This window comes from Schistocerca cancellata, chromosome 4 (genome assembly GCF_023864275.1).
Source record: "Schistocerca cancellata isolate TAMUIC-IGC-003103 chromosome 4, iqSchCanc2.1, whole genome shotgun sequence".
NCBI lineage: Eukaryota > Metazoa > Arthropoda > Insecta > Orthoptera > Acrididae > Schistocerca > Schistocerca cancellata.
Window position 1 is genome coordinate 640493609 of NC_064629.1, and position 21040 is coordinate 640514648.

General features: G+C 42.9%; 1 protein-coding gene across 1 annotated transcript in view; it reads left to right on the top strand.

The window, feature by feature from the left end:
* LOC126183716 (uncharacterized) overlaps window positions 1-21040 on the top strand; it is a 94722-nt gene that overhangs the window by 37199 nt on the left and 36483 nt on the right. The window contains exon 2 of the mRNA XM_049925903.1: window positions 6246-6356. Coding sequence (XP_049781860.1) covers window positions 6246-6356 — 111 coding nt within the window. The remainder of the gene's footprint in view (window positions 1-6245; window positions 6357-21040) is intronic.

Genomic DNA, 21040 nt, shown 5'->3' on the forward strand with positions numbered 1-21040 from the left:
CCGAAATTGTGCTAAACGCATTCTGTGAAAATTATTTCGAACAGTTAGTTCATGAGCCCACGCGAATAGTAAACGGTTGTGAAAACACACTCGACTTCTTAGCAACAAATAATCGTGAGTTATTAACGAGCATCAAAACCGATTTCAGGGACAAGTCGTAGCGAGATTGAATATTGTAATTCCCAAATCCTCGAAAAATTAGCGAAAAATATACCTATTCAAAAAAGCAGATAAAAATTCACTTGACGCCTTCCCGAGAGACAATCTCCACTCATTCCAAATTAATAATATAGGTGTAGACTAGATATGGCTTAAATTCAGAGAAATAGTATCGGCAGCAGTTGAGAGATTTATACCAAATAAATTAACAAACGACGGAGCTGATCCTCCTTTGTACACAAAACGGGTTACAACACTGTTGCAGTAACAACGAAACAAACATGCCGAATTTAAACAGACGCAAAATCCCCAAGATTGGAGATCTTTTACATAAGCTCGAAATTTAGCGCGGACTTAAATGTAACAGTTTCAACAACAAAACTTTCTCTCGAAACCTGGCAGAAAATCCAAAGAGATTGTGGTCGGATGTGAAGTATGTCAACGGCAAGAAACAATCAATGCCTTCTCTGCGTGATAGCAATGGAGATACTATCGAAGACAGTGCTGCCAACGCAGAGTTACTAAACACAGCCTTCCGAAATGCCTTCACAACCGAAGACGAGGTAAATATTCCAGAATTCGAATCGAGAACAGCTGCCAACACCAGTAACGTAGAAGTAAATATTCTCAGAGTAGTGAAGCAACTTAAATCACTTCATAAAAGTAAGTCTTCTTGTCCAGACTGTAGAGCAATTAGGTTCCTTTCGGAGTATGCTGATGCATTAGCTCCATACTTAACATTCATATACAACCGTTCGCTCGACGAAAGATCCGTACCCAAAGACTGGAAAGTTGCACAGATCACACCGATATTCAAGAAAGGTAGTAGGAGTAATACACTAAATTACAGGCCCGTATCGTTAACGTCGATACGCAGCAGGATTTTATAACATATATTGTGTTCGAACATTATGAATTACCTCGAAGAAAACGGTCTATTGACACACAGCCAACATTGGTTTAGAAAACATCGTTCTTGTGAAACACAACTAGCTCTTTATTCACATTTAGTGCTGAGTGCTATTGACAAGGGTTTTCAGATCGATTCCGCATTTATGGATTTCCAGAAGGCATTGACACTGTACCACACAAGCGGCTCGTAGTGAAATTGCGTGCTTATGGAATATCGTCTCAGTTATGTGACTGGATTTGTAATTTCCTGTCAGAGAGGTCACAGTTCGTAGTAACTGATGGAAAGTCATCGAGTAAAAACAGAAGTGATTTCTGGCGCTCCCCAAGGTAGTGTTATAGGCACTTTGCTGTTCATCATCTATATCAACGATTTGGGAGACAATTTGAGCAGCCGTCTTCGGTTGTTTGCAGATGACGCTGTCGTTTATCAACTAATAAAGTCATCAGAAGATCAAAACAAACTGCAAAATGATTTAGAAGAAATATCGGAATTGTGCGAAAAGTGGCAGTTGACCTTAAATAACAAAGTGTGAGGTCATCCACATGAGTGCTAAAAGGAACTTGTTAAACTTCGGTTACACGATAAATCAATCTAATCTAAAAGTCGTAAATTCAACTTAATACTTAGGTATTACAATAACGAACAACTTAAATTTGAAGGAACACATAGAAAATGTTGTGGGGAAGGCTAACTAAAGACTGCGTTTTATTGGCAGGACACTTAGAAAATGTAACAGACCTACTAAGGAGCCTGCCTACACTACGCTTGTCCGTCCTCTTTTAGAATACTGCTGCGCGGTGTGGAATCCTTACCAGATAGGACTGACGGAGTACATCGAAAAAGTTCAAAGAAAGACAGAACGTTTTGTATTATCGCGAAATGTGGGAGAGAGTGTCACAGGATTTGGGATGGAAATCATTAAAAGGAAGGAGTTTTTCGATGCGACGGAATCTTCTCACGAAATTCCAATCACTAACTTTCTCCTCCGAACGCGAAAATATTTTGTTGACACCGACTTACATAGGGAGCAACTATCACCAAGATAAAATAACGGAAATCAGAGCTCGTACGGAAAGATATATGTGTTCATTCTTTCCGCGCGCTATACGAAATTGGAATAATAGAGAATTGTGAAGGTGGTTCGGTGAACCCTCTGCCAGGCACTTAAATGTGATTTGCAAAGTATCCATATAGATGCAGATGCAGATGATTTAACATCTTGGAAAAATAAGAAGTTGAAAATAGTTTTGAATCAGCTGCATATTTGCGAACGTATGTGAGTATTAATACAAAGGAAGCACGCAGTGAAAGAATAAGCCTTATAAAAATAACTTTACTATGAAATAAAAACAAAATTATATGGTAACAACAAATATAGAGGCAGCCTGTTCACACATGCAGATTTTTTGGAAACCAAAATCTGCCGCTAGGTAACATCCAATTCAGTCCCATACATTATTTTATGCTGGGACGTTTGTTGGCACGCTGTCCACAGCGTGATGGTAAGTTGCTGTTCAAGTCTTGGACGGCGGGCCTCCTGTAGTACTCCAGTGTGTGAGCAGCGTTCCTGCCAACAGTTTCATCTCGTACCAAGCAAGTTCAGTCGGTTCATGTGAGCAGATACAACAGCTCACTCCTATAGTACACTTTCTGTTCAAAAGTATCCGGACACCTGATGGTTGACATTAATACATGGTGTGTCCACATTTCTCCTTCAAAATGGCTTGCACTCTGTTGGGGACACTTCCGGTGAGGTGTATGAATGTCTGCGAAGAAATAGCCCATTCTTCCTCAAGGGCCGAAACCAGAGGAAGTTGTGATGCTAGACTCTAGGATCTTGAGCGTAGACGACGTTGTAGCCAATAGGGATTGTGACGACCTCCCCAACTTGGGCACGTCTATTGTGGCGTTGGGCAGTATAGTGGTGCAATTCGATGGCTTATACCTCGTATGTGCTACTTTCACACCACTGCAGAGGAAGGTCGTTGGCAGCTTTGACCAAATTTCAAACTTATGTGTCGCAGAGGGAGACAGCTACGGTGTTTCGAAAGGTGACCCTTTAATTGCGTTTCGCGGCTCTGAGCACTATGGGACTGAACATCTATGGTCATCAGTCCCCTAGAACTTAGAACTACTTAAACCTAACTAACCTAAGGACAGCACACAACACCCAGTCATCACGAGGCGGAGAAAATCCCTGACCCCGCCGGGAATCGAACCCGGGAACCCGGGCGTGGGAAGCGAGAACGCTACCGCACGACCACGAGCTGCGGACAGAAATCTGGCGCCTTAGACCGCTCGGCCAATCTGACGTGCTGCGTTTCGCAGTGTATTCTGTTTCCATCTGTGTACAATCCGCAACTATCTACATCCAACACCTGGCACGACTACAAGCAGACTAGACTCCTGGAAAAAAAGAGCAGTGATGAAACAGACACACCAACTATATCTACATCGAAACTGCGCAGTCCACCTTAACGGCGCGTGGCGGAGGGTACCTGTACCACTACTAGTCATCTCCTTTCCCGTTCCACTCGCAAATAGAACGAGGGAAAAACGACTGCCATATGCCTCCGTATGAGCTCTAATTTCTCGTATCTTATCTTCGTGGCCCTTACGCGCAATGCACGTTGGAGTTAACAGGATGGTTCGGCAGTCAGCTTCAGATGCCAATTCTCTAAATTTTCTCAATAATGTTCCTAGAAAAGAACGTCGCCTTCCCTCCAGGTATCCCCACTTGAGTTCTCGAAGCATCTCCGTAACACTTGTGTGTTGTTGAAATCTACCAGTAACAAATCTAGCAGCCCGCCTCTGAAATGCTTCGATGTATTCCTTTAATGCGACCTGTTACGCATCCCAAACACTCGAACAATACGCAAGAAAGGTCGCACCAGCGTTTTATATGCGGTCTCCTTTACAGAAGAATCACACTTTACTAGAATTCTCCCAGTAAACCGAAGCCGACCATTCGCCTTTCCTACCACATTCCTCAGATGCTCGTTCCATTTCATATAGCTTATTGCATTTAAATGACGTGACTGTGTCAAGCAGGACACTGTTAATGCTGTATATGAATACTACGTGTTTGTTTTTCTACTCATCAGCATAAGCTTATATTTTTCTACATTTAGATCTAGCTGCCATTCGTCATACCAACCAGAGATCTTGTCTAAATCATTTTGTATCCTCCTATAGTCACTCAACTTCGACACCTTACCCCACACCACAGCATTATCAGGAAACAACCGCTGATCACTGCCCAACCCGTCCGCCAAATCATTGAAGTATATAGAGCATAACAGCGATCGTATCACACGTCGCTGGGGCACTCCCGACGGCACCTTTGTCTCTGATGAACACTCGCCGTCGAAGACAACATACTGGGTTCTATTACTTAAGAAGTCTTCGAGCCATTCACAGATCTGTGAAACTATTCCATATGCTCGTGCCTTCGTTAACAGCCTGCAACCCTTTCCATAAATCTAGAAATATGCAATCTGCCTACTGCCCTTCATCCATAGTTCGCTGTATATCAAGTGAGAAAAGGCAAGCTGAGTTTCACGCGAGCGATGCTTTCTAAAACCGAACAGATTCGTGGACTTGAGCTTCTCGGTCTCAAGAAAATTATATTCGAACTGAGAATACGTTCAAGGATTCTGCAGCAAACCAATATTACAGACATTGGTCTGTAACTTTTCGGGTCCGTTCTGTTGCTCTTCTTATTCATAGAAGTCACCTGCGCTTTTTTACAGTAGCTTGGGACTTTGCATTGGACAGACTCACGATAAACTTCTACATCTACATCGTTACTCTGCAATTCACACTTAAGTGCCTAGCAGAGGGTTCATCGAACCTTTTTGATACTACTTCCCTACCATTCCACTCTTGAATGGCGCGTGGGAAAAAGGAACACCTAAATCTTTCCGTTCGAGCTCTGATTTCTCTTATTTTATTATGATGATCATTTCTCCCTACGTAAGTGGGTGCCAACAAAATATTTTCGCATTCGGAAGAGAAAGTTGTTGACTGAAATTTCGTAAATAGATCTCGCCGCAAAGAAAACCGCCTTTGTTTCAGTGACTACCACCCCAACTCGGGTATCATATCAGTGACACTCTCACCCCTATTGGGCGATAACAGGAAACGAGCTGCCCTTCTTTGCACTTTTTCGATGTCTTCAGTCAATCCTACCTGGTAGGGATCCCACACCACGCAGCAATATTCGAGCAGAGGACGGAGAAGTGTAATGTAGGCTGTCTTTTTAGTGGGTTTGTCGCATCTTTTAAGTGTTCTACCAGGAAAGCGCAGTCTTTGTTTCGCCTTCCCCACAATGTTATTTATGTGGCCTTTCCAATTAAAGTTGCTGATAGTTGTAATTCCTACGTATTTAGTCAAATTGACAGCTTGAACACTATGCCACCAAAACCTCCGTAGTGATCGTCGAACATACGAAGTTAACATGCGAGCTGTATCTCTTAGAGCCGGCCACGGTGGCCGAGCGGTTCTAGGCGCTTCAGTCCGGAACCGCGCGACTTCTACGGTCGCAGGTTCGAATCCTGCCTCGGGCATGGATATGTGTGATGTCCTTAGGTTAGTTAGGTTTAAGTAGTTTTAAGTCTAAGGGACTGATGACCTCCGATGTTAAGTCCCATAGTGCTCAGAGCCATTTGAACCGTTTATCTCTTAGAGATTCAGGGATGTGGATTGCAACATGCGGATACTCACAGTGATAAAGACTTATTTTGAAATGAACGCGCTTTAGAACAATTGAAGGGCTTATTTCAATAGTGGTACAAGTCCATTTTTCTTGATTTTGAGATACAGAATCCTAAAGTTAAATGAACACTGAAAAATCTGCAGTTGAGATACTAGAAATATTCAAGCATATGGCTTCTTGCTAGAGATGAACTTTTCTTTCCGTTTGTTTGGATCATTAATTTCAGAAGCATTATAGGCAGAAAAGTGAAGATAATGGACTTGTACCACTATTGAAATAAGCCCTTTAGTTGTCGATCTGTGATCATGACGATACTGATCATCTTCATGTCGAAAGATTGGTATTGGCCTTAGACTGGTTGAAAATTCTTTATCTATTCCAAATTCCAATTTTGTGAGACTGCAGTTGTTATCTGGTACGGAGCTGGAGGTAATGTTGCTGGCATGTTGATTTCAGGCCCTGTCGGCGCGGAGGGCAGGCGGCGGTGCCCTCTGTGCGACTCCTCCGTGTACAGCTACTGCAGCGAGAAGCTGCTGCACGACGCCTGCTGCTGCAGCGCGCCGCTCGGTAAGCACTCCCTCTCTTCTCTCGAGGGTGCCACGGCCCGCAGCGCTCACAAGCAACCTCTTGAGTGCGAGTTCAATCTTTAGTAAGGATCATTTGCCCGCCCGGTTACCGAGCGGTCTAACGCACGGCTTTCCGGAGTGGGAAGGAGCGCCAGGTCCCCGGCACGAATCTGCCCGGTGGACTTGTGTAGAGGTCCGGTGAGCAGGCCACTCTGTGGATGGTTTTTAGGCGGTTTTCCATCTGCCTCGGCGAATGCGGGCTGGTTGCCCTTATTCCGCCTCAGCTACACTATGTCGGTGACTGCTGCGCAAACAAGTTCTCCACGTACGCGTACATCACCATTACTCTACCGCGAAAACATTGGGGTTACACTCGTCTGGTGTGAGACGTTCCCTGGGGAGGGTGGGTGGGGGGGGGGGGGGGGCACCGGAGGCCAAACCGCACAACCCTGGGTTCGGTGTGGGGCGGCGGAGGGGTGAAGTGGACTGCGGTGGTCGTCGTGGGGTTGTGGACCACTGCGGCTTCGGCAGTGACGGAGTCTCTCCGTCGTTTCTAGGTCCCCGGTTAACATACAGCATACAAGGATCATTTGAAAGTGATGTGATAACAATTATGACAGGAAAAGTGGTAGCTGCTAGTGACTCCTCGTGTGCATCAGGGCGACAGAAAATGAGTGTCCAAGAGGTACCGCGATCAACCTTCTATGGGAGGTACGTGTTACACTTCACAAAGTGGACGTCGTCGGTATTCAAGAAATGTTCAAAATAAACCATTAAGTTGCATCGCGAACCCCTTCGCACCATGAAGATCGAAGGCGAACTCCTTAGGAATTGCAAACCGTGCAGGCCGTTCAGCCAGGTTTCCACTCTCAAAGAATCAACATAGAATCATATTGGTGTAGAGGGCTGATGAGAACGGATGGAATGTGATGGCATGTAACCGAATGTGAAACAGTCTGTCGTGGAGCTTATCGCGAAATAGGCGTAGCTACAGACAGTGCGATGATATATTTTATAGGCACGGGAAAAAAAAAACATCCAGAGGCTGAATTTGTACAGTGGTTCCAGGTGGTATGAACTGCAATGTCACTCACTTTTCACGAGGGACAGTTTGCTCTAAAGGAGCATGATTTTTATTCGCAGATCAAGAATCAAACAAAAGCAAGTTATTTTGACCAGCTATTGGCCAAAAGCAGTGCTCATACCACAGTTGTAGTTGTCTTACACCCATTTTCCTCCTCTTGCTTGCTGTGATGTACAGTCGCACCAAAAAGGATTGGCACAGTTACATTTTGGTGGTTGTAGGTTAAACAAAACGTATATTTCAGAACAGAACCCAGACACGTGCCACCTTACATTACATAGGTTACCTGTCCGTGAAGTAACATACAGTGCTATGAAAATAAACATCGCTCTTCTGCATCCAAAAAAGTATTACACGCGTATGAATAGGACAGTGTATTCGTTCGTTTTCTTCATTGATGTTTACCTTCTAATAGCTAGTGTGGATCCCTTTAGCATCTATAACGGCACGAAAACACCTAGGAATGCTTTGTATTAAATTCCGGGTGATATCAGGGGTAATTTTCGACCATTCCTCCAGGAGCACTTTCTCCAAGTCGTTTCTACCGGACAGACGCCTTTTTCTGACTTGTGTGTTAAGATGAGCCCACAGATTCTCAAAGGGGTTCAACTCAGGGTGGTGTTAGAACCCTACTGGGGGCATTGTACAGTAACCACTCCCGGGTTTTCATGGCGGTATGTTTTGGGTCGTTGTCTTGCTGGAAATGAAACACCCCAGTAAGGCCCAATGTCTGTGCACTAGTGTGTAAATTACCTCGCAACACGTCGATGTATCTTATATGATCCATTGAACAGCTAGATTTCCAACGCCGGACGCCGCCATACAGCCTCAGACCATGATACCGCCCCCACGGCGCCAAACTTTTTTTCTTGCATCAAATCCGAACACATTGAACTTCGATTCGTCGCTAAATATCACAGTGTTCCAAAACTCCATCGGCTTGCTGATGTAGTCCTTGGCAAACTGCAGGCTTTTCTGCCGGTTAATTTCCGATATGTATGGCTTTTCAACACATTTCGTATAGTTTGAGCACTAACCGTCTTGTCGGACGTTGTCTGAACAACCTCAGCAATAGTTGTTGAACTTGTAGCAGGTTCCTTCCGAGCAAGTGCGATGATACGGCGACGCTCTCGGGTTCTAAGCACTTTTGGACGTCCAGGACGACAATATTCACTGTTGTTCCAGTCTCTTTATATTTATGAATGATGGCTCGTACCGTGGTGTAGGTAACAGACACCTCTTCTCCGATTTGTCGATAGCTTCTCCCTTGTGAATGGAGCAATACCACTCTCTCACGCAACGCCACTGAATGTTCGTTCTTCTTCGGCCCCATGCTGACCACTATCGCGCAATACAGCAACATACTAGCGACTGGGCCGTCAACAACACGCAGTGTCTACTGCGTCAGCAGATGGCGTTCCGGTACCTGAAAACCCAGCAATATACCGACCAAGAAGCCACGCTCTGTGCCAGTACTTTTTGTGTGCAGAGGAGATACATGTTTGCCCTTAACGCTGCATTTCTTTGTTAATTGTAGGCACTGTGGGCAGAATTGTAATGTCTGGTATGTGAGGTAGCACGTACATGTGCCGTGTACCGGAAGCTGCGACGTTTGTAATCAGAAACGATCAATACGCACGTGTGCCAATACTTTTTGGTGCGATTGTAAATATTCTCTTCTTCCCTTGCGAGATCACGCACACTAGAAAGAATCGTAGGGGGGCAGAGCACCTCCAGCTTCTCGCAGCACAATAAACAACTTTCCAGCCAATTTACCATCCAGATTAACAGTCGGCATAATTGTATACGAATTCGTTAAGGCATTGATGTTAGTTGATCTTGATGCAACTCACTTGGTACCTCTAATTTCCAGAGTTTTTTTCACATGCATTTTCTCTTCAAATCCCGATTAGTCGGAGTTGAAAACAAATTCCTTACGGGACGTTAGGAGAAACTTGTTTACCTCATCTACAAATTTTGTTCTGTTTCCGCAGTTTGCTGTGCATCGTCAGTTTGATGCTTTGTTTGAAATTTCGTTATCTTACGTCGTGCAATTCTGTAGCGCTGTTTGAAGTTACGGAACCATCCACTGATTCCCTTGAAATCACTGTAATCTATGTCGCGCGCCATTTTATGTGCATAACATAGCAGGTCACCACTATGCACAAACCGTAAATTGTATCGAGTATCCTTGAAACGCCCAAACAACAGTTTTTGTAACAAGTGCGCCTTGTCCTCCCTTGAATATCGATTGTTTTTCTTGTGCACTACAAGATCACATTGACACGGACTTATTCGAAATCTGTTCATGATTTTTTCTGTACTATGCTACGGACGATATTCCGTGTACCTAATTATGTTCAGTACGCGCTCCATAAACAACGATTTACCGTTACTACGTTTCAATAGAGACAGAATAGTCGAGGGTATACGACACCACACATTCCACTGACTCATTTTGTAGAAACGCTAATATTTCATCTGCCACTTCTTTCTCCCTTTCCGAAATTCCTTGGGTTCCTTTCTGACGAAATGTCAACTTCGGCAACTGTTGTTGTACGAGGTGCATTCAAGTTCTAAGGCCTCCGATTTTTGTTCTCCGGACTGGAAAGAGATAGAAACATGCGCATTGTTTTAAAATGAGGCCGTGTTCATTGTCAATACGTCCCAGAGATGGCAGCAACGTACGGCAGATGGAATGTTACTGCCAGCGGCGAGAATGAGAACTGTTTTAAATACTTAAAATGGCGACGTTTTCCTTACTTGAACAGCGTGCAATCATTCGTTTTCTAAATTTGCGTGGTGTGAAACCAATTGAAATTCATCGACAGTTGAAGGAGACATGTGGTGATGGAGTTATGGATGTGTCGAAAGTGTGTTCGTGGGTGCGACAGTTTAATGAAGGCAGAACATCGTGTGACAACAAACCGAAACAACCTCGGGCTCCCACAAGCCGGTCTGACGACATGATCGAGAAAGTGGAGAGAATTGTTTTGGGGAATCGCCGAATGACTGTTGAACAGATCGCCTCCAGAGTTGGCATTTCTGTGGGTTCTGTGCACACAATCCTGCATGACGACCTGAAAATGCGAAAAGTGTCATCCAGGTGGGTGCCACGAATGCTGACGGACGACCACATGGCTGCCCGTGTGGCATGTTGCCAAGCAATGTTGACGCGCAACGACAGCATGAATGGGACTTTCTTTTCGTCGGTTGTGACAATGGATGAGACGTGGATGCCATTTTTCAATCCAGAAACAAAGCGCCAGTCAGCTCAATGGAAGCACACAGATTCACCGCCACCAAAAAAATTTCGGGTAACCGCCAGTGCTGAAAAAATGATGATGTCCATGTTCTGGGACAGCGAGGGCGTAATCCTTACCCATTGCGTTCCAAAGGGCACTACGGTAACAGGTGCATCCTACGAAAATATTTTGAAGAACAAATTCCTTCCTGCACTGCAACAAAAACGTCCGGAAAGGTCTGCGCGTGTGCTGTTTCACCAAGACAACGCACCGACACATCGAGCTAACGTTACGCAACAGTTTCTTCGTGATAACTTTGAAGTGATTCCTCATGCTCCCTACTCACCTGACCTGGCTCTTAGTGACTTTTGGCTTTTTCCAACAATGAAAGACACTCTCCGTGGCCGCACATTCACCAGCCGTGCTGCTATTGCCTCAGCGATTTTCCAGTGGTCAAAACAGACTCCTAAAGAAGTCTTCGCCGCTGCCATGGAATCATGGCGTCAGCGTTGTGAAAAATGTGTACGTCTGCAGGGCGATTACGTCGAGAAGTAACGCCAGTTTCATCGATTTCGAGTGGGTAGTTAATTAGAAAAAAAATCGGAGGCCTTAAAACTTGAATGCACCTCGTAGATATAACGCAATGTTTGCCTCGTTCGTCGCTGCCATTCCTCTGCTTTGTATCAACACCAATAGCAGTGTAGCACTCTTGTGAGTTACTCGTCGACTAAGCAGTTCAATATCGCTCCACAGCCTCAAGCTGTGCTCATCACTGGATACCTCCACTCCCGTCCCCTGTTGCCATTAGCAGCCAACATTGTGGTTGTATGGTAGAGTACACGTGCGGCGTCGAATGCTGTAAACATCATTGGCCTTTTGTGACCTCGCACTCGAGGGGTTCTTTGTCATTTTCCGTTTGGGAAAAGTCGTCAGGGACCTGTGCTACCCTAAAACAGTTCGGCCGGCTGCCACGATGATTCCTTCCACATATCTATACAACTGCAAAAATGTACAACTTTAAAGAAGTTCAAGTAACTTTAACATAGACGAGATATTCAAGGGTGGCAGGGATACTCGTGAAGGTTCCCGTCGACCACGTCTTACCACCACAAGGGAGCAACGCCGTGTAGTGCGCCGAACACATTGTAAAAATGACTCAAATGGCTCTAAGCACTATGGGACGTAACATCTGAGGTCGTCAGTCCCCTAAACTAACTACGTAAACCTAACTAACCTAAGGACAGCACACACATCCATGCCCGTGGCAGGATTCGAACCTGCGACGTAGCAGCCGCGTGGTTCCGGACTGAAGTGCCTAGAACCACTCGAGAACACATTGTAATCCCTTCACATCTGCACCTGCACTCCGTGAACAAGTAATGGAATCCCTCCTGCGTCGTCTTGCACCACTGGTCGAAGACTAGCAGCCGTCGGACAAGGATATTACTACAGAGCTGTAATCAGTTCCTAACAAAATCTAAAGTGAAATGGAAATGAAGCGCCCAGAAAGGGAGAAGGAAACGTAATAAAACTTCACAGGTTGAGAGGTCTCGCGTGATTTATGATAATATAATATATTTTTCTCGTTCTTTTTATATGAATGTCGTTATTACGTGATGAGCTTTTCTCAAAATTAATTGTTATTCTGGTTATTAATTTATTTTGATTTATTCTTTGATTTGAATTAAATTGCTTTTTGTAAGGCGGTTTGTTCAATGAAAGTTATTCCTTAGCAAAATCATTAATCACGTTAATAATTGTAAGCACGCTACATATAAGTTGAAAACTGAAATAAACTTTTTTAGGTTCTTGCCTCAGCTAAACGTTTTTGATCAAATATGAGATCTCTGATTACTATTTGCGTTTGCCCACACACGCGCGAGAGAATAATTTCTTACCGTTTTCTTTCGTGATGCATTGTACCCTGAGTCGTGGCTCTGTATCTCGGATGTTAAACTGAAAATAAAAATCTTAAAGCTATGTCTTCCGTTTCAGCGGCTGGCTGCTGTGGAAAAAATATGTATTATAATTTAAACGTGCGAATAATCCGCTTCCGCTAATTTCATAAATTAAAATTGCCACGTAATGGCGGCGGTGGCTGCAATTGTTGCGCTGAAAATAACTTGAATTACTGATATTCAAAGGAAGCGGACATGAGATAGGGCTTACCTCTTACAAGTAAAAGTTAATAATAGCATGAAACTAATATATTATCTGATTACAAGTATAATAATGCTTACATTCAACAGCACTCGCCAAGATGTCCGACTACTCGAATCGAAGACAAGAGAGAGAGAGAGAGAGTGAGTGATAACGGATAAAATACGAAAAAAGATGGTTTCTTTTCCATATACATGGTCCATTATTGTCAGAGTGCATCTTTTTTATTCTTTGCACTAGAAAATGATCCACAGTTTTGTATTCCGCCTGGAAGGCGGCGCGTGGGTAGGATCAGGAAAAGGTAAAACACGTCGGTACTGCTGTATGAATTTAAATCACCTTTACTCAAGCAATAAGATAACATAACGTGGAATCAAGTGCGAAGCTGAAGCCACGTGTCCTGGCTGGCTGCACCTGATGAAACGGCTGAGGCAGTCGCCAGGCTCGTAGACCTCGACAGCACCGGCTAGAGGGCGCTGTCGTCGGTGTGTCTAGTAGTGGAGCCAACCTTTGAAACTATGTGGCATCGTTACTATCGATACCACACACAGAATTTTATATGATAATAATAATGTTGTTGTTGTTGTTGTTGTTGTTGTTGTTGTTGTCTTCAGTCCTGAGACTGGTTTGATGCAGCTCTCCATGCTACTCTATCCTGTGCAAGCTTCTTCATTCAATAGCTACTGCAACCTACATCCTTCTGAATCTGTTTAGTATATTCATCTCTTGGTCTCCCTCTACGATTTTTACCCTCTACGCTGCCCTCCAATACTAAATTGGTGATCCCTTGATGCCTCAGAATATGCCCCACCAACCGATCCCTTCTCCCAGTCAAGTTGTGCCACAAATTTCTCTTCTCTCCAATTGTATTCAATACCTCGTCATTAGTTATGTGATGTACGCATCTAATCTTCAGCATTCTTCTGTAGCACCACATTTCGAAAGCTTCTATTCGCTTTTTGTCTAAACTATTTATCGTCCACGTTTCACTTCCATACAAATACTTTCAGAAACGACTTCCTGACGCTTAAATCTATACTCGATGTTAATAAATTTCTCTTCAGAAACGCTTTCCTTCCCATTGCCAGTCTACATTTTATATCCTCTCTACTTCGACCATCATCAGTTATTTTGCTCCCCAAATAGCAAAACTCCTTTACTACTTTAAGCCTCTCATTTCCTAATCTACTTCCCCCAGCATCACCCGATTTAATTCGATTACATTCCATTATCCTCGTTTTGCTTTTGTTGATACTCATCTTATATCCTCATTTCAAGACACTGTCCATTCCATTCAGCTGCTCTTCCAGGTCCTTCGCTGTCTGACAGAATTACAAAGTCACCGGCGAACCTCAAAGTTTTTATTTCTTCTCCATGGATTTTAATTCCTACTCCGAATTTTTCTTTTGTTTCCTTTACTGCTTGCTCAATATACAGATTGAATAACATCGGGGATAGGTTACAACCCTGTCTCACTCTCTTCCCAACCACTGCTTCCCTTTCATGCCCCTCGACTCTCATAACTGCCATCTGGTTTCTGTACAAATTGTAAATAGCCTTTCGCTCCCTGTATTTTACCCCTGCCACCTTTAGAATTTGAAAGAGAGTATTCCAGTCAACATTGTCAAAAGCTTTCTCTAAGTCTACAAATGCTAGAAACGTAGGTTTGCCTTTCCTTAATCTTTCTTCTAAGATAAGTCGTAGGGTCAGTATTGCCTCACGTGTTCCCACATTTCTACGGAATCCAAACTGATCTTCCCCGAGGTCGGCTTCTACCCGTTTTTCCATTCGTCTGTAAAGAATTCGCGTTAGTATTTTGCAGCCGTAGCTTATTAAACTGATAGTTCGGTAATTTTCACATCTGTCAACACCTTCTTTCTTTGGGATTGGAATTATTATATTCTTCTTGAAGTCTGAGGGTATTTCGCCTGTCTCACACATCTTGGTCACTAGATGGTAGATTTATGTTAGGCCTAGCTCTCCCAAGGCTGTCAGTAGCTCTAATGGAATGTTGTCTACTTTCGGGGCCTTGTTTCGACTTAGGTCTTCCAGTGCTCCGTCAAACTCTTCACGCTGTATCATATCTCCTATCTCATCTTCATCTACGTTCTCTTCAATTTTTATAATATTGTCCTCAAGAACATCGCCCTTGTATAGACTCTATATACTCCTTCCACCTTTCTCCTTTCCCTTCTTTGCTCAGGAGAATAATAATAATAATAATAATAATAATAATAATAAACCCCGTGGAGGACCGGGAAAAGAATAGGCCTCCGGTATGTTCTGTCAGTCGTAAAAGGCGACGAAAAGAACAAACCACTAATAGGGCTAACCCCCATTTTAATGTGATTAGTTGGTTCAGGACAGAACTAAAGAAGCCTCGGACAAGTGCTGTCATGGGCGGGGACGACGCTTGAACCCTATGCCCGTCCACAATGGTAACGACACTGCTAACCACACGGAAAATGATTTAAATCTAAACAGAAGTGTTTTGCAGGATATGCTTTCTGCAACCACTCCAGAAGGAAAACAAAGACAGAGGATGAGCTGGTCAGATGAAGTTAACCGACAGCTCATGTTCTGTTATTACCAAGCAACAAACTTAGGAACCAACACAACTGGATACAGATCACAAGTATACGCAATATTTATTACCAGATACCCAAAATTAAAATTTTTAACAGAACAACGACTAGCTGATCAGATCCGTGTAATAATCAAAAATAACAGGATACCCCAGTCAATTAGAAAACATCAAACAACAAGTACAACAAATACTGGAACAAAATAATGTGCAACAAGAAGGAGAAGAAAATACAGTAATGGACTCAAACATCCCAGAGCAAACAAACAAAGAACAACACACATCAATTAAACAAGCAGAGGAAAACGAAATCTTAAGACAGCCACCAGAACAAGCACAAATAGAACACGAAGTGACACACATGTTAGGTATAGAAGAAAAATTTCAGCTGACATATATAGAATACATAGACACAAATACAGACATTAGACCATTCTTGCATAGACCAACAAATAACCCACAAGTCGAAACAACAATAACAACTATCAACACAATCATACACAACAAAATAAAAGAAAATACAACTATGGAAGAGTTACAACTACTGGTTTATATAGGAGCACTCACAACACTAAATATACACGCTAGGCAGAGATCAGAACCAACCAACACACAGAAGAAACCCACAAAACCAGCATGGCAACTCAGACTACAGATCAGAATAGAAAAACTGAGGAAAGACGTCGGACAGCTAACACAATTTATAAGAAATGAAATATCAGACAAAAAACGAAAAAGGTTAGGTAAAATCTCACAAAAAGAAGCGATAGAGCAATTAGATGACAAGAAGCAGAAATTACATGCATTGGCCAAACGACTTAGAAGATACAAAAAAAGTGAAAATAGAAGGAAACAAAACCAAACATTCAACACAAACGAAAATAAATTTTACAAGACAATAGATAACACACACATTAAAATAGACAATCCAGCAAACATAACAGACATGGAACACTTCTGGAGCAACATATGGTCAAACCCGGTACAACATAACAGACATGCACGATGGATACAAGCAGAAACAGACACATACAAGATGATACCACAAATGCCTGAAGTGATAATTTTGCAACATGAAGTCACCCGAGCAATTAATTCTACGCACAATTGGAAAGCCCCTGGAAAAGATAAAATAGCAAATTTATGGCTAAAGAAGTTCACCTCAACACATTCGCATCTAACTAAATTATTTAACAGTTACATTGCAGACCCATACACAGTCCCTGAGACACTTACACTAGGAATAACTTATCTGAAACCTAAAGATCAAGCAGACACAGCAAACCCAGCAAAATATCGCCCCATAACATGCCTACCAACAATATACAAAATAATAACTTCAGTCATTACACAGAAATTAATGACACATACAACACAGAACAAAATTATAAATGAAGAACAGAAAGGCTGCTGCAAAGGAGTACGAGGATGTAAAGAGCAACTGATAATAGATGCAGAGGTGACATATCAAGCTAAAACTAAACAAAGGTCGCTACACTACGCATACATTGATTACCAAAAAGCTTTTGATAGTGTACCCCACTCATGGTGACTACAAATATCGGCAATGTACAAAGTAGATCCTAAATTGATACAGTTCCTAAACATGGTAATGAAAAATTGGAAAACCACACTTAATATCCAAACAAATTCAAATTCATCACAGTCAATACAGATTAAGCGTGGAATATACCAAGGAGACTCATTAAGTCCTTTCTGGTTCTGCCTTGCTCTGAACCCACTATCCAACATGCCAAATAATACAAATTATGGATACAATATTGCTGGAACATACCAACACAAAATCACACATTTGCTATACATGGATGATCTAAAACTACTGGCAGCAACAAATCAACAACTCAACCAATTACTAAAGATAACAGAAGTATTCAGCAATGATATAAATATGGCTTTTGGAACAGACAAATGTAAGAAAAATAGCATAGTCAAGGGAAAACACACTAAACAAGAAGATTATATATTGGATAACCACAGCGACTGCATAGAAGCGATAGAAAAAACAGATGCCTATAAATATCTAGGATACAGACAAAAAATAGGAATAGAAAATACAAATATTAAAGAAGAACTAAAAGAAAAATATAGACAAAGACTAACAAAAATACTGAAAACAGAATTGACAGCAAGAAACAAGACAAAAGCTATAAATACTTATGCTATACCAATATTAACCTACTCATTTGGAGTAGTGAAATGGAGTAACACAGACCTAGAAGCACTCAGTACACTTACGCGATCACAATGCCACAAATATAGAATACATCATATACATTCAGCAACAGAAAGATTCACATTAAGCAGGAAGGAAGGAGGAAGGGGATTTATCGACATAAAAAACCTACATTATGGACAGGTAGACAATTTAAGAAAATTATTTCTAGAACGAGCGGAAACTAGCAAAATACACAAAGCAATCACTCATATAAAAACATTGGCTACACCATTGCAATTTCATAACCACTTCTACAATCCTCTAGATCACATAACATCGACAGATACGAAGAAAGTAAATTGGAAAAAGAAAACAATACATGGCAAGCACCCGTATCATCTAACACAGCCACACATCGACCAAGACGCATCCAACACATGGCTAAGAAGTATACCCTCATTGCTTGCAGTCTCACGCCGATTCCTACACGAGGTTGGACGAAGATTTCATCTGCATTGAATGATCTTTAATTGCCGCCAAGTCGCGTAAATTTATGTGTGTGGCGTCTGTTCTTCCGGACATGTCTGAAAAAAAGCCACACAAATGTATATCGCACAATTCGACAAACTGGCCAAATGGAGACTCCCAATGAGGCCCACTTCAGACTCTGTCAGGTGTTCATCAACCTGTCTGACAGGAGTGTGTGGCATCTCCGTGTCATTCACAGTAACCACTCAACGTCTGATGCTCAGGTCCCTTATATGACCTATAATGATGGTTAAACTAAACATGAACAACATTAACGCACTCTGGTGACCGTTTTCCCTGTCAAAGTGAATTGCAGCACTAATCATTTACATACCCACCGATGATGTTCACGTCTACAGAGTTACAGTGGCACCTGCCCATGTTTTCTGGGTGCTTCTGTTTTTGTAACAATAACTACGTGCCATTTTGATGCTTGTACATCATGCAGACATCTAAACCGTCAAAAAACAGTTTTACGCCAACCTCTCGACTTGCATAGTTCGTGGTTTTTTTATACCAGAAACGTCTTTCTCGATACTCTTTTGACCACAGGAAACCGCTACGTACAGTCACCTGTGTAACAGAGGCAAAAGTAAACCCACACTCATTGTTCTTCAGTACTGTGCACTGGGTATAGAAATGAGGCTTGTGTATACTGTTCAGACTGTCAACATGCCTCCAATGGTTATTTCAAAAACGTGCATTGTCTTTTTACGGCAATAAGGGTAGTTAACAATCAAAGTTTCTAGCCAGCGACGTGTTTTGAACATTCACCTGCTATCCTGAGACACAAAATAGTGATGATTTGTCTCGTAGTGGACACCTGCGGAGCAACAGAGCTACGAGCTACCTTTCTGGAGGCAACCTAGACAATATGCTACCGTCATTGCGAATGTCAGGACAAAGCCACTAGCAAGAAAGTGGTCTAGGGAACACCTGGAATGGACCTGAAACCGTGATATCGGGCTCTCTTCATCGTTGAGTGCAGGAATTGTCTGACCCCTGATGATCGGAGAAGGATGTGGAGGCAGCCAGTTTTCCGTGCATATCTCAGACATGCAGTCCCACGCGTTTAGAAGGGAACTGGGGGTCATGTTTTGCGCCAGTACCATGTACGGACATCTAACGCCTCTCCTCAGTTTACAGGGTAATTTAAGCGCCATGCAGTAAAGTGACAGGATGCTCTAACGTATTTTGCAGATCCACAGTTAAGCATTTTGGCGAAAGGCTCATCTTTCAAGACGATGGTCCACGAGCATACAGCACACATTTCGTGTACACGTTCCTCCAAGTGGCAGGAATCAACCTAGTTGTTGTGATTGTAGTAGCTGAATGCTATTATTCATTTAGCCCAAACATTCACTGTAGCAGGAAAGTGTTCCTCTGTTGTAGTTCCTTAGTGGTGGCTGATTCAAATGGCTTTAAGCAGTATGGAACTTAACATCTGAGGTCATCAGTCCCATATACTTAGAACTACTTAAACCTAACTAACCTAAGGACATCACATCTACATCTACATCCATACTCCGCAAGCCACCTGACGGTATGTGGCGGAGGGTACTTTGAGTACTTCTATCGGTTCTCCCTTCTATTCCAGTCTCGTATTGTTCGTGGATTCGAACGTGCGACCGTAGCAGCAGCGCGGTTCCGGACTGAAGCGCCTAGAACCGCTCGGCCATAAGGCCTGTGTGGCTGATTGTACGCCTCTTAATTAAATACTTGTTTCACAGTGTGGCTCTAACAGAAATGTGGCAACTCGATAAGAAATAAACACTAACATTTATTAAGAGTATGTTAGAAAATAGTATTTAACTTTATAACAGTTTGATGTACGACACTTGGTGACCTAAACCTTATACAGTGATATCTAAATAACTTTTCTCTCTCTTGGCAGTGTATGATATAGTAATATTGCAGACACTCTTAATATCCTAATTCTCTGTAATTAGCGACTGCTAAATCAGAAATGTAGACTTTAGGATACTGTAATCGAGCTGGCTGCAGGCACTGAACTGAACTAACTGCTGGTTCGGAACTGAGTGTCTATGGCGCACGGTGTTTCGTGCTTATCGGCAAAAGGATTTGCATGTCCGCCAGTATGAGTAGGAAGCAATGTAGTCCGTGATTGACAGAGCTCCCCAGGGTGGCTGACCACACTATCGGCAGACGTATACGATACACTAAGCTAAGGCACATGGAAGCAGGAATAGGTCTGGGTTTGTGAGCGCCATCTGGAGGCAGCTGGACGTCACTGAGTGGTGCCAGGCGTGTTGTGTGTGTGTGTGGTGGCGACCTCTCGCGGTATTCGCTGTGTGCCTCTTGCTTGGTATACAACACGAATGGAATGGCGTGCGGTATCTCCTAACATAAACACTGATTAAGTATGCTTGGTATGGGTGGAAACTTGCTGTGCGTCATCGCAGAAACAGTCCTTGCGTACTGGATAATCTCAGCAGCGTCACTGACGAACAGCCGGGAAGGACTGAGCAGCGTACCGAGGAGGAATCAAGCATGTTACAGTGTGGGGGTGGGGCAACATGGTTCTGAATGTTGTTGTTGTTGTTGTTGTTGTTGTCGTCGTCTTCAGTCCTGAGACTGGTTTGATGCAGCTGTCAATGCTACTCTATCCTGTGCAAGCTTCTTCATCTCCCAGTACCTACTGCAGCCTACATCCTTCTGAATCTGCTTAGTGTATTCATCTCTTGGTCTATCTCCACGATTTTTACCCTCCACGCTGCCCTCCAATACTAAATTGGTGATCCCTTGATGCCTCAGAATATGTCCTATCAACCGATCCCTTCTTCTAGTCAAGTTGTGCCACAAATTTCTCTTCTCTCCAATTCTATTCAATACCTCCTCATGAGTTACATGATCTACCCATCTAATCTTCAGCATTCTTCTGTAGCAC